The sequence below is a fragment of the Periplaneta americana genome, chromosome 3 (genome assembly GCF_040183065.1).
Source record: "Periplaneta americana isolate PAMFEO1 chromosome 3, P.americana_PAMFEO1_priV1, whole genome shotgun sequence".
Taxonomy (NCBI): Eukaryota; Metazoa; Arthropoda; class Insecta; order Blattodea; family Blattidae; genus Periplaneta; species Periplaneta americana.
The window spans coordinates 72,121-86,887 of record NC_091119.1 but is presented as its reverse complement, the minus strand read 5'-3'; the positions used below and the strand labels follow the sequence as shown (position 1 = coordinate 86,887).

The 14,767-nt window shown below is 39.6% G+C and overlaps 1 protein-coding gene across 2 annotated transcripts; it reads left to right on the top strand.

The window, feature by feature from the left end:
- Positions 1–3,557: 3,557 nt before the first annotated feature.
- Positions 3,558–14,767, top strand: LOC138695720 (zinc finger protein 235-like). Of its 2 annotated transcripts, none has more exons than XM_069819841.1 (5): positions 3,558–3,875; positions 4,932–5,107; positions 6,114–6,227; positions 8,078–8,154; positions 12,473–14,767. In XM_069819841.1, exons 2-5 carry the CDS (start codon positions 5,012–5,014, stop codon positions 13,455–13,457), a joined length of 1,272 nt encoding a protein of 423 aa, XP_069675942.1. In that variant the 5' UTR covers positions 3,558–3,875; positions 4,932–5,011; the 3' UTR covers positions 13,458–14,767. The 2 variants fall into 2 exon arrangements, with proteins under 2 accessions (XP_069675942.1, XP_069675941.1); XM_069819840.1 differs by having other exon boundaries at positions 4,929–5,107.

The window sequence follows — 14,767 nt, the reverse complement described above, 5'->3', positions numbered from 1 at the left end:
GGTCGCATATGTTCGCAATTATGTAAAGAAACAACTTGAAATACAATTTCCAAAAAGGGGGAAGACATTCGTTTTAGCTTTCTAATGGCCTTAAGACATCTCAATGTAAGTCTATGCAAACATAAAGCCGCAGGCCAGTCTCCTCGTATATGGGCGAAAAGTATGAAGGCTTCTGGCCTTCAGATAAGTCTCCAGATTACCGGTACCTTAAATTTTCCGAATGTAGCGCTCTCCAAATTAAGCAACAAAAAAAAAAAAACCTAAACAGAGAAAGAAACTATACTCCGAGCATCTAGTTCAGATTTCATTGTTTTCAATCTCTACTGTGTTTATGGAAAATCAAATATGTTATAATAATACTTAATAGCAGCAAAACTACATATACTATTTAAAAATGGCGGAAAGGAATCGTGAATCTGTACCTCCAGGTAAGTCTCTGCATTTATAGGGTCCTTTAGGCCATGAAAGTAAAAAAGAATAATAATCGAGAACATTTTCAAAAGAGAAAGAAAAGGATACTCAAATATTATAGTAATGTAATGGTTACTTAGTTACAAATGGCTTTTAAGGAACCCGAAGGTTCATTGCCGCCCTCACATAAGCCCGCCAGCGGTCCCTATCCTGTGCAAGATTAATCCAGTCTCTATCATCATACCCTACCTCCCTCAAATCCATTTTAATATTATCCTCCCATCTACGTCTCGGCCTCCCTAAAGGTCTTTTTCCCTCCGTAATGGTATAGCACATAAATGCTAAATTAAAATTTAACACATTATTTTAGAGTCAATTTTATTTCTACCAGAAAACTTAAAAAAAAAAAAAAGTTAATCAGTTAAATTCCTTCGGAATACCGTAAGACTAAGGTGGGGTTCTGGTTATTACATTGTGTGCTGCCATGTCTCGGAACTGCATACAATTGCATTTCAACTGGTGTCTGAGTGAAATGACGATATTGCCAGCGAAATAAGTCCAGGGTCCAGGGCCGAAATTTGCCCAGCATTTGCTCTTAATGGGTTGACGGAAAACCCCAGGATAATCTCAATCAGGTAACCTGTCATAAACCAGGATTTGAATTCAGGCCCACTCCTTCCATGGTCAGGCTTGCTAACCGCAAATGAACCAAGTAAATGACAGGTATTCCTATTTATTTCAGATTCACTGCTCCCTTCTGAACAGTGGCTGCCCTGCTCCCTATATTTAAAGTTGTTGGTCACGAAGAACCCTATCGAAATATGTATCTTCAGGTAGCCCTAATTACCCAGAACTGTGATCCTGTCTTAAGGGCAGAGTGTTCTTTTGGCAGCATATCTGTATCCTAGTGACGCTGCTAAAGCCTTCAGATGTTTATTGTCAGAGGAAATTGAGTTAACTGATGATATGGAACTTCTACTGTAAGTGGTTTTTCATATTTTCAATTTCAGAACACCGAATTACATTCCAGTGGCTTGCTTATATGGGAACACTGCAAGACCAAAAACATTTGCTAAGCGACTTTTATAAATGCTCTGGACAAATGACAATTGGAAGTACACGATATTTCATTGACGTGTTTATTTGATGATTTTAGAAGCTATGGTGCAGCATTCATACTCACAGCTGATTGAGGACGAAAAGTTGTCCAGTTATTTCATGCAGGATGATGTCACAGCTCACACTGCTCATGTGTCAATGACCGCCATTCATACATGTAGTAGTCCTGAGTTTTCTATTAGAGTTGTCCGCTGGTTCGTGATTTCGATGGTAATTAGCTGGGTCACCATCGTCTCTATCCTTTTTTTTTTTTTTTTTATGGGTTTTCGGCGATACACAGATGAACCAACATGTGGTTCTTTATGTTTGAGTATATGTTACTGAGGAGGTTGTGGATCGTGGCAGTGTGTAAGTAGTTTTTCTGTTGTTGTTTGTGCCGGGCGGTTCTGTGAAGAGTGTGTGTGTATTCCTGTTGAGTGTAGAGAATGTGTATTTATCGTTGATGTCCTGTAGGTGTGTGAAGAGTGGTGTGGTTTTTCTTCTGTGATATACGGTGTGATTGGTGCTTCGTCTGGAAATGTATCTGAGGATGCGCCTTTCTCTTGCCTCATATTTTCGTCCGTTGGAGTTAGATGTTTGTACTAGGAATATGGAGGGGTGCATGCAAAGGGATCGAACCAATGCTTTGTGAAGATGGAGGAGCCTGGGCGTCTGATGCCACTACGGCAGCTGATTGCTTTGATGGCCGCGTTACAATTGTTCCAGGTTCTAGTGACAAGAGCAGTCCAGGATAATGTGGCGTTTATTGGGATGCCGGAGGGGATTTGGGTGGTTCCGATTGTGACAGGGTTTGCGTTTACTGTGCGGGACGGAGCGCACATGTTTGTGTTTATTTGGATTCGCCACATCTTGGTCCAGGTGATATATCCCCGCAGTGTTCTGTTTATTTGGGCTCTGGCGGAAGATAAACGGGGGTGTGTCGCCCAGAATGCGACATTATCTGCATACTGAGCGAGTCCAACGTCATTGTCTATGGGGGGAGGGATGTCTGACACGAAAATGTTACAGTATAGAATTGGGGAGAGGACACTACCCTTGTGGGACTTCAGCTTCGATTCGGAAGGGTTGAGACAACTCGCCCCTTCCGAGTCTCACCTGTCCTGTGAGGTTCGATATGAAACTTGAGACCCACCTGGTTATTTCGTGTGGGAGATTAAGGAAAGTTTGGACTTCCGGGCGTCTATGCACACCGTGTCAAATGCACGATGCTGGCATAATGTCTGTGTGTGTGAACCTCTTCAATGGGGGTAAGCACCCGTATCAATTGGTCGACGCGACTACTTTGTCCATTAATTTGGCTGTTGTCGATGTCAAACTGATTGGTCGGTAGTTCGTCGGTTGGGACGCGTCTTTGCCAGGCTTTGAGAAGAGAAAAACGTGTGAGTGCTTCCAGCGTAAGGGAGGGGGGGCAGTGTGTCCGAGTCTTAAGGCCCATTCACAATGAAAATTAAACATAACCGTAACATAAAAAACAGAAGTTTGCGCCCAGGCTACCAAATGGATTCACATAAACATTACCGTAAGACATTAACATGAAAGTTTGCAAACTCCAAACTTCCATGCTTATGCTCACGTGATTTGCAAACAGAACACAATCTTGGAGCCCTGAAGTATAGGACAGAATATGAGGAAATGGTGTCGTTGTTATGTTTCCATGGTTACCAAGTATGTTTGCTGTTATGTTTATGTCCCCATCGTGAATGATGGTATGACTTCTTGATTTTACCGTAACGTTTACATTCTTAAGTTAACGCTTACGTTATGTTTAATCTTCATTGTGAATGAGCCTTTAGGCATACTGTGTAGAGTCCGGCGAGGTGGTGTACTGCAGTAGGTGGAAGTTGTTTCACAACGTCGTAAGTAATGCCGTCTGGTCCGGGGCTCAGTTTCTGCATTGTTTTAGTGCTATTGTTAGGTCGATGGCTGTAGTGGCGTCGTTAGTGAAGCGTTGTTGTGGCTCTGGAGGCGGTTGCAGAGTTGTTGGTTGTTTGTGATGTGTCTGTTTATTGTATTTCTTTTAGGGCTGATCCCAACGTTAATCTTAGCGCCTTACGTGAACCACGGAAAAACCTTAGGCAGTGCCAGAACGAGGCTATGGATATGAAGCGTACTACATTTTATACATGGAGCGCACCAAGAGGGCCGTGATTGTTACATTTTTCATTTTCTCCGTTTCCAGGAAGTCAGTAACGTTGTGTAGTGGAGAAATCCCTTTACCCAGTTGCTATTGCCATTTGTGTAGTACATTTATATGTCTGTATCTGAGATTTGTAGTTATCACCTTACTCAAGATACTTAATCATTATTTACTATCCACTACAAGTGAAATTATATTCCTTCCACAGGTAAGTTCGACTGATAGTGATATTTTATTTACAGACAGGAATTGATTGGATTTCAATTTTTATTTACTGCTGGAGTCTTAACAGGAATAGTATTAGCATATTCGCAGCAAAAATACTAGGCTTATACAAATATATTACAAAATAGTCAGTGGATTTTTATAGCATGCAACAGTGAAGGGTTTTTGACGAAAAAAGTGGAAAATTGCTCAATTTTCAGAGGAATATCAAGAATTTATAAAGGACGACGTTGACTTGAAAACATACTAGAAAATGGGTAAAAATCGGAAGTAAGGCCTAATTGTTCGGTGTAGGTAACACGTGAAATAAAAAGGTAGAACAGTTCAAATGAACGGGATATGCATATATCACTTCACTTAGTAGGCTTATATGCAAAGCATACCAAAAACCTAAACTAACCTGCCTCAGATTCGTATATGTAAACCATACGAAAGTCCTAAATTCACCTAACCTGTCACAGATTTCCGCACCGCAGAATTTAGAACAATGCAAGTTGGAATCATGTAGCATACGTCTACCCATTACTCACTCTCCATATGACATGTATAATCTGAGACAAAACAAATGACTGGCTGCCATAGCCTTCGGAAGACGTCGGTTGTTTCCGTGAGAGCTTAGGTTTACATGTGAATGAATTGCTGATGCACAACCAAGCTCTGTTGTTCCTTTGTTTTGTTTGTTGTCTGTCTATTTATAGATCAAGTGTTGTGTAATCTATAACAGAGACATATTGAAAAGGTAAATAAGGTGCAAAATAAACATCCATAGTGGAGTAACGGTCAGCATGTCTGACTGTGCAATGAGCGGGCCCGGGTTCAAGTCCTGGTTGGGAAAAGTTATCTGGTTGTGTTTTTCCGAGGTTTTCCCTCAATCTATTAAGAGCAAATGCTGGGTAACTTTCGGCGCTCGATCCCGGACTCATATCTCTGGCATTATCATCTTCATCTCTTTCAGAAGCTAGATAACCATAGCAGTTTAAAAAGCGTCGTAAAATAATGAATTAAAAGAAATAAATAATGAACATCCTTTCCCTAGCAGTGTGAACCAGGCACTGCCCGAAATTCACGCTACATCAGATGCTGATAGCAGTCTGGTTCTGACCAGCCCTGTCAGTTGTGATGGACGTCATCAAGACAGAGCCAGAGGAAGTCGACCCGCTGGCTTTGGAAGGAAATAACGACCAAGATGTTGAAGAGAATAAAGTTTTATCACAGGTAAATCGAAACACATTTCACTATGGGGTGTGGGTTTTAAGTCACAGTAACCCAACAGTAACAAGTATCTCTGTGACATTTGTGTATACCGTGATAGTTCCAACAGGTTAAAAGTTGCGACGGAATGCAAATGTGTCACGTCACCAATCACAGAGCAAAACTCGGACGAAAATTTTGTAACAGAATATTGTATCGTGGGCTATACCCTCGTGTGTAGAGAAATTTTATATAACCAGGTTTAGAACTGGCGAGTGCTGTTTGGTTACTTTTGAGATTAGCAGGAAATACTGCTGCGTGGAAACCATATATGCGGACTATTATATTAATTGAGGGGCTTAGAACAAAAAGCAGGTAAGTGACATTATTAAAAAAAATGAGGTAAGTGCGTGTTGTGATAGCCCAAAAGGATGTTTCTTTGGGATAAAATCAGGTAAGAGATCACACTGTGCAGTGCTGCTATATGGGCATCATTTCACCAAACTAGTGTATAATATTCCATTGCATGTAGAACTTTAACTGTAATTTTCTCAAAACTAAGTTTCCGTCACTTACCTGCTTTTTGTTCTAAGCCCCTCAATTGTTGTTATTATAAGAGATGAAAAGACATTTCACGACTATTGCTGTTTGTTTCAATACTTTATAGTGCCTTTTAGCTACTGTTGTCAGACTAAAAATACTTCATTTTTGTGATATTGAACGAATCACTTTCTTGATACTGGTAATATCTTTCATATGCCTATATTTCTACTTTTTGTTTGTATTTCATTTACAGTATTCTCAAACTGTGTAGGTTTTTAGACCCTTAGCCCATAGACATGAATAGCCTTAGATTGTGACACAGCCTATTAAACATCATTCTCACTGTCAATGTCGATCAGAACTCATTTGCTACAATTAGTCATTCATCACTCCTCAATGCCTCGCTACATAGGGTGTGGTCTGTGATGCATAAATTGAACCTTTACGAACTATAAATTGTTACTCATTTCTTGTTTGTGTTCTACAGGAAGGAAACTCACTGGGTCTGCATGTGGCTGGAATAAAAGCAGAGAGCGAGGACCAGAAGTGCGACCTCACATCTGAGGGAACTGCAGCTCCAATTATTTCTTGTGAGCCTGAGGTGAGTCAAGCTTTGCGTCAGTGATGGCAATAAATGGATCACTCAGTGACAGCAAAGGAGTCACTGATTTTATATCTGAAAACATTTTGTGATTTGAGTGAATTGATTTTCGGTGAAGTGTCTTGATAAATATGCGAAATCGCGATTTTGGGAAACTGTTCATAAATACATGTTAATATTTCTCAAGATGAGTGTGGAAATTGATAGTGACATATTATCGATTCATGGTGCTTGCATTTTCCGACACAAACAGGATCTATGGGTAGGCTTCGACTTTATTTTCAAATAAGAACCGAGGTCGTGTAAGGTATCTCTGGATGGGACTTTCAGAACGAAATAACTTATACAATTCTTTTATTTCCATTCTTATTTCCAATTAAAGAAAACAGAAAAATAAATTGTAAATATGGGTCCTCAGCTATCGCGATGTTGTGAGCACTCGTTCCTATGGACGCTGCAGCCAGGGACGGTGCTATAAATGGGGCTGAGGTGTACTGGCGTGAGAGGTGGCAAGATTTTAAAAATTATTTGAAACATACGTTATGGTGGCATTGGGAAGGCGAATGGTCTGCACAAGAGGGAAATAAATTACGAAGAATAAAGAATACTGTTCGCTTTTGGGATTCGTCCTCAACAGCGTCACGACACAGGAGGTTTTACTCACCCAGTTGAGGATTGGCCACTGTCATCTGACACATGGCCATCTGCTACGTGGCAAGCCTCAGCCGGAGTGTGATATATGCCGTGTAGAAAATACGACTGTGTCCGTCAGCAGTATGGAATTCGTCTGACTCTACGTGACGCTCTTGGAAATTATTTTAATTATACAAGTGCAGTTCTGAGATTTTTATCGAATGCAGGACTTGGCAGGGTGATGTAGTTTTACTTATCCTCCGGACCCTTTACATCCGGAGGTTACATTTTTGGTATATGATTTTAACAAATTTGACGTTCGGACCTTTTACATCCGTGTATTTTATAAATGCGCCAGACAATTTATTTCTGGTGGCGTATGTTTTATTGTTTTGTTGTTTCTTTTTAAATACTAATTAGGGTCTGAGAACTTCTGACTTTTATGGTTTTTATGCTTCACGTTGTTGAAACTGCATTTGTTTGCCTCGTTTTAACCGTGACAACGCTTTTTTAGTTCTTTTAAGTATTCTGGTTATTGTGTTACGTTCGTGTTTAGTGAATGATTTTAGATCAGGGCGCAAATAGGCATAGTAGCTGACGCGCCCTTTTTAAACCCCACTAACTAACTAACTCATTCCCACACAACAATCTTCATAATTGCTCAAAATGTCCGCCACCCTGTGCTAACACTGTGCTGCATCCTGGGTTGCTCACACGAGCCTGCTCTGTATGTTCCATTGTTGCTGAACTCATCACAGGATTTCTTTAATTCGCTTCCCCAAAAGCAAGTAATTTGGAGATAAATCAGGAGATCAGGAAGGTAGAACTACCGGTCCTCCTCTTCCAGTGCACCATCCAGGAAATACTGGACATCGAGGTGTCGAGCCACGAGTGAGAATTGAGCCACACAATGAGAGCAGCAGGTACAACTTGACTGCATCATTCAGCGTCTCCTGCATATGGAAATCCTAACCATAGATTACCTAATAGTTCCCTTATGCTTGGAAAAAACTGAATCTGGTAATCAGCCTGGAGGGGTTTAGAATCCAAGACTCAGTGCAGATTTGGAATAGTGCCGCCTGAGCTATGCTTGTGGCTAAATTTTCTTTGTCCACTTTGAATTATATTTGGACTGTACAAGAACTTACTACACATCCATCACAGAAATCTGCTGCAGCTAATGGTCGCCCACACCTTTGTTTTCTTTTCTCTTTTAGGAGGAATCGCCTGACCTGGACGTAATTAAGGAAGAACTGAAGCAGGAATTAAGAGATGATGAAGTCTCTTCTCAGAGGTGAGTGCGATCACGCCGCAGTGCTGTAGACCAAACATGTTTAATGTTTTGCTTACATTCCTTGTATGACAAACTGCTTCATTAATGTGTGGAACAACGTCCATGAACAATACAACCCTCCCCACCACGTGTCTTCCTCTCCTTCAGCTTGCTTGTTGGTTCTCATATACCTATAGTCCCAACGCTGTTATTCCCGGCGTGACTCCGCCTCTTTGCTTACGTCTTAGGAAGTCAAGGCTCTATAAAGTCTAGGTAGGTAGTATCGTTCGCTATTTTTGTTCTTACGTTGCCGAGCTACCATACGAGGAATCTATTTGCCACACTGTTAAACATTATCATGTCGTAGCTCCTATGATAATAAATCAAACGCACTGTAATTCAGCAAATAATTGAGCGGCAAATAACGTCTTTGTATGCTTTCTGCGAACGCCAACGAAAGAGCTAAAATGGCGGGCGATTATATTAAGTATTTATCGAGCCTTAAGAAATGAATCAGCGAATCACAAGATGCACACGTTTAAATGTAGCCAACCTGCAATGCCGGAAATTAGAGCGACGGGACTATAATGTTCTCTCTTTGTTCAAGATCATCATTCACGTAGTGTTACTGCTTCTTTTCATACCCTCCACACATAGCTGGCCCATTCCAGTATTATCCGTCTTAAATCTGCCACTCTCAGTTTCTTTGTGTAAATTGATCAGTTCGACATAATTGTCTTTTACTTCACTTGCAAACTACGTTAAAGTTTGGTCACTGCCACTAAATATTCCAATGTATATAATATATCCATTTTTATTTCTAGACCCCTTAAAGACTTACTCTCTCTGTGTTGAATAAATTTGTGGCATTTTCATTACGGTGCCTCAAGGAACTTAGATAGTGTGCCGGATCAAATGTTCCCGGTAGTGTGGGCATTTAATTCCATAGGATGTTGTGCAATACATAACACAGTGTGCAGTGTTACGTACAAAGAAATGGGAGATTTTAGTTTTGTTGTTGGTAGTACAAGTATTATTTTATTACGCTTAAATTCATTGCCATTGTTTAGCCTGATTGTTGCAATTTTAAAACATGGAGCTTCGGACTGGTGACGAAGGAGGATTTGCTGTGAAATCTTGTGCGATTAAAGCCTGCATTCAGAAGACACAGGCTGAGCACTAAAGTCTCTTCCAAAGGAATTATGACCGTGCGCAAACTCGTTATGTGATAATGATTAAACATTTTTTAGTGGTCAATTGAGACGTCAACTTGGTTTCAGAAGACTGTGCAAGGCACATAAGTACTGTATAACGGAAATGCGAAATTTGTTTGGGAATCGTGGCATATCAAGAAATGACACATTCCCTGGCCTGCACAATCCCCAAATTTAAGTGCATATCATTTCTTTTTGTGGGGCATCTAAAAAGTTTGGCATATGCAAAAAACCGCGAAACATTGAAGACAGCAATTCGTAAAGAAATTTCAAACATCACAGTCGAAATGCTGCAAAGTGTAACGAGAAACTTCAAAGAGCTATTACAAGAATGCATGCACGTTGGTGGAGGCCATTTTCAAGAAGTAGTGGTTCCATGCAAGTGACATACTATATTGTATATATCCATATATTAAAAGTTAATTCAATTCAATATCTAAAATTTAATTTCACTATTTAAAAATCTCCCGTTCCCTTAGCCCACCCTGTAAACATTCCTGGGCACTCAAAATCTATGCGACTTGGTAGACAATTCCGGTACAGAATACCGAGCGCCATAAACTGATCTTAGTGGGAAGTTTACTGATTCTTCAGTAGGAAGTAGAAAATGTGTCCACTGCTACAGGAATGAAGTTCGTAATCCTACAGACACTGTATGATCCATTGTGTAAGAGCATGCAGTTTCTTGCATCAGTAGTTGTTCAAACACTCAGACATTGCCCAAGCAGCTAACAACGCACAATCAGAGTTGCATTGCATTGCTTGATGTTAAACATCCTGTCATTATCAATTTGAGGCATTTGTCTTGATAATCCCTCTGATTCTAAAGCGTTTAGTGAATTGTTGCTGGATGTTGGCTGTGCAATAGCTTGTAGCTACAGCCATTTTGACTAGATGTATCAGCTTCTATTGTGCTGTACGTCAGTAAACCCCGTGGGCTGTACCTTTTTGCTACCTTCTTGTAGAATTCCTAACATCTCCGTATGCTTTGAACTCATTTTTATAAGTATTTTTGGAGTCGCTTTCTGCTATTTCTGAGGAGTGCAATATATTATAGCAATTCATTTAGACTCTGCGCATTTGTCTGATTATGTCTGATTATTGAGAATAGTGGAGACAGAGAGCAATCTAATTTCGGCATTATCCATTTCCCTGGTATCAGATGTTTTCAAGACTAATAATTTAACTGATGCACTGCCATTATCGTGTGGTGGCTCATTGCTGTACACCATGCAGTCCAGGTTCGAGTCGGGATTGTTCAGATTTTTCAAATGACAGTTTTGGTGTGAAAGGATACATTTGGAATTTTTCTCCACGTTCTTCCATTTCCTCGCATTAAGTAACATTGCAGTTACATCCACGTTCCTTTTCATTATCATTGTATAGCCATTGGCTTGTGCACTAAGCGCTGATCTCTGGATGAATGCATTTGCCTTCTTCGATACCTGCACACTCAGCAAACCTTAGCATAGTGAGCTGTTTTGGGTTTGGATACGCCTAGATGGGTTACCACAGCGTTGGGTTGTAGTGACCTCCATCCAATAATAATTTAAGCACAAATATGAAATTCAAAGTTGTATTTCTGTTCGCAATTCTAAAATGTTTCACAGTTCCGGTTAACACCAAATCTATACTATGCCATTCCTCTTCTGTCTTTTGTCTAAACATGGTGTAATGACGTGTTTTTGAGGATCTCATAATGCATATCAACTGCTGGCTGTGGCATGCTACTCATCAGCACATTTCTCAGTCTGGAACACTATTAGTACAGCAATGGCTTGTGCATGAGGGAATGTTAAATATTTAGGTCCTGACTGGGAAAATCTGTTTCATGTGAGAAATGTGATACATAATAAAGTGTTTGCTGTGCAATCAAATACTACAAGTAAACAAATGTAATATAATATGACCAAGACTATGATTTATAGGCACTAAAATTGTTAGATATGTCCATATGGACTGCACATTATCAAAACATGAACTATGAATTTTACATTAATGACCTAAATACAGCTTGAATAGTATCCGTATTTAAAAATTTACCTTCAATTATTTGCATACTATGAAATTATGCAAAAATATTGAAGAGCAAATGTGTGCTGTTCACCAACAGAATTTTATTAAAATTTAATAAGCAGTACGTGTTGCTTCATTGCAAATACCTCAACATTTTTGTGAAATCACAGCCTGCTATACCGCAAATCGTGCACCATTTGCATGTAGAGCAACAATGAAGCACTGCGGTTACAAAATATAATAAATATAGCAAAAAGTATTATGATTTGCGCCATAATTATGGCTGTTGTATGTTGTGAGGATAGCTTTTCTGATTGGAGTCCTCGCCTCATTTGAGGCAGGATGATATGTACGGTAACTCCAATTTAGGTATTGATAATATTCTTGAAACCTATTATCCAGAAAGAAAAAAATTGAAGACATTTGAATTTACTGTATTGTGAAGTATAGTCGTAGAACTGAAAGTAGAAACTTGATCCCTGATACGCTGTGTTAAATAACTGCTTTCAAGGTGGACATTCGATATGTCCATAAATTTAATTCTAATAAATCGGAGTTAATATACCAGTTAAGTTTCGTTATGTTTGAATGTACATTGTGTGCAGCTATTTAGTTATAACAACCACTTTTATGTGTTTCAATAAAAATTAAGTTGTACATTACCTAGTTGACTGGTTTCAGTTTTGTCTCAGCATCAGCCATTCTGATGATATCCTAACCTATGGTCAGTTTCTTCTAAAATTTTGAGTACCTCTATCTCCATGGCGCGGTATCTTTCGGGAAATTTTTTCTCATTCAAATTTTCAAACTGATTGTTTCTTAAATGGTTAACATTATCCCCATCTGGCTCTTGATTTTCGAGCAGTTCCATATGTAACAATTCTACGTCGATACGTTCCGCCATTTTCTATTGAAACTAGTGAACAATAAAAAATTTAAAGATGGAAATTTCTATCTCTAAACTAATGATAGCTGTATTGGTTCGTTAGGGCTAAGGATGCTTGGCGAGCTACAAAAATAATTTAATGGAGCAGTAAATAAATAAATCGTCAAAAACAGTGAAGCTTGGTGAAACCGGCTATCAGGTTGTTGAAGATGTTTTATCATAGCATTGCAGCTGATGGAAAGAAGGAAGTGACGACACAGGAAGAGGACACCAGCATCAGGCTCAGCGCTGATCAGGTTACGCTCACCAGTGTCTGTCGCGGGTACTACAACTTGCTTATCAGAGAAGACACAGTTCCCGTCCCTCCGCAGAAATGCAACATTTGTGGCAAGGTTTTATCAACTAGCGAATATCTGAAGAGACATTTGCGGACACACACTGACACTGGTGAGAAGCCATTCAAATGTGATGTTTGTGGAAAGGCAGCCTCGTCGAAGTACCACCTGAGTGTCCATAATCGCTCGCACACGGGCGAGAAACCGTTCACATGTGACCTTTGTGGCAAATGTTTTTCGACGACGTATACGCTGAAAGCCCATGAACGCTTGCATACAGGCGAAAAACTCTTCAAATGTGAAATTTGCGAAAAACGTTTCTCATTGTTGCGAAGTCTAAATAGCCATGTACTCCTCCACACAGGGGAGAGGCCATTTAAATGCGATGTCTGTGGAAAGACTTTCACAGAGTCTCGAAATCTAAAAAGTCACGCGCTCGTGCACTCTGGATACAAGCGGTTCATCTGCGACGTCTGTGGAAAAAGTTTCATAAATTCGTCACATCTCAGGAGCCACGCCCGCCTACACACCGGCGACAAGCCGTTCAAGTGCAGTGTCTGTGGAAAGTACTTCACGAGGTCGGCGACGCTGAGGGCACACCAGCTCAGACATACCGGCGAGAAGTCGTTCAAATGCAGCGAGTGCGGCAAGAGTTTTCATGACTCGCGTGATCTCAAGGTTCATTCGCGCCATCACACGGGCGAGAAGCCGTTCAAGTGCAAGATTTGCGGTAGAGGATTCTCTGTGCCAGGCAGCCTCAAAACTCATTCACGCGTGCATACAGGCGAGAAGCCATACAAGTGCCACGTGTGTGGTAAGTGCTATACAGTGCCCCATAGTCTCAAAATCCATTCCCGACTGCATACAGACTGAGAACCTTATAAACACGAGACTATAGTTTTAATTTAATGTGTGTGTTATGTTCTGTTATTTGCCATCTTATTTTTAGTATAATTTTACCTTACGGTAGCTGGAAGTTGAAATTATTATTTGAAGAAGGAAAGGGAAACCTAGAAATTCATGGCTACAAGGGGTGCAGCTCAACGACATGGATTGGATGGACAGAGATGAGGACATGAATAACACTTTAGGTATAAAAAGATGTGTAAACATTAGAAATCTGTATATGAATAAATAATGATAATAAATAATAATTATTATTATTATTAGCCACCAGCGTGGCTCAGTCGGTTAAGGCGCTTGCCTGCCGGTCTGAAGTTGCGTTCGGGCGTGGGTTCGATCCCCGTTTGGGCTGATTACCTGTTTGTGTTTTTCCGAGGTTTTCCCAAAGTGTAATGTGAATGCTAGGTAATCTGTGACGAATCCTCGGCCCCATCTCGCTATCACCAATGTCATCGACGCTAAATAATCTACTAGTTGATTTAGCGTCTTTAAATAACCAAGATAAAAAATTATTATTATTATTATTATTTCTGTCACGAGCACACTACGTAAATACCGGTCTACAAGTATAAGTCACGTGAACTAATAAGCAAAGCATCGTATTTTATTGTTTGTAGTAAGTTAGTGTGAATTTCATGGTGGTGTATTCGTTGCTTTCCAAGCTTGGTTTGGTATGAATTTTGAAGAGTCAAGGTTTGTTTCGATGCTTTTATTTAATAATTGTCTTTAATCAGATATACACACGTGATCTCGAACGGATATCTCCAGTCACTTCCAGATTAATGCTAGAACATCACATTTAAGAAATCGTCAATTCTTATATTATAAAAAAAAACCAAAGACTTCATGACTTAAAAATTCACCAGTGTTAAACATTTGTTCAAATTTAAATGAAATATGTAAAACATGGGATCTAGATTTCTGCATTTCTTACAGGGAATACAAACGTTTTCTTATTAATATACTGAAGGTAGTTGATTTTATATAATATTGCTATTTGTTACTCTGTAATTTTCCAATTATAGCTACATTTTACATTTTTGGCTATGATATCTATATTTAACTATTTTCCATTTATTTCATTTTGTATTTTTCATGTACATCTATACCTGTATCTCTTATTTAGGTAGTATCTATTTGTCTGTTCTTTTTTTTTTTTTTCTTTTCTCATTTTCCATTTCAATTTGTATGTACATTTGTATCTAAACGAATATCTGTACTGTCTATTGTAATTGGGGCTTTGCCCTGTTATAGGCATAAAGAAATAAATAAATATATGG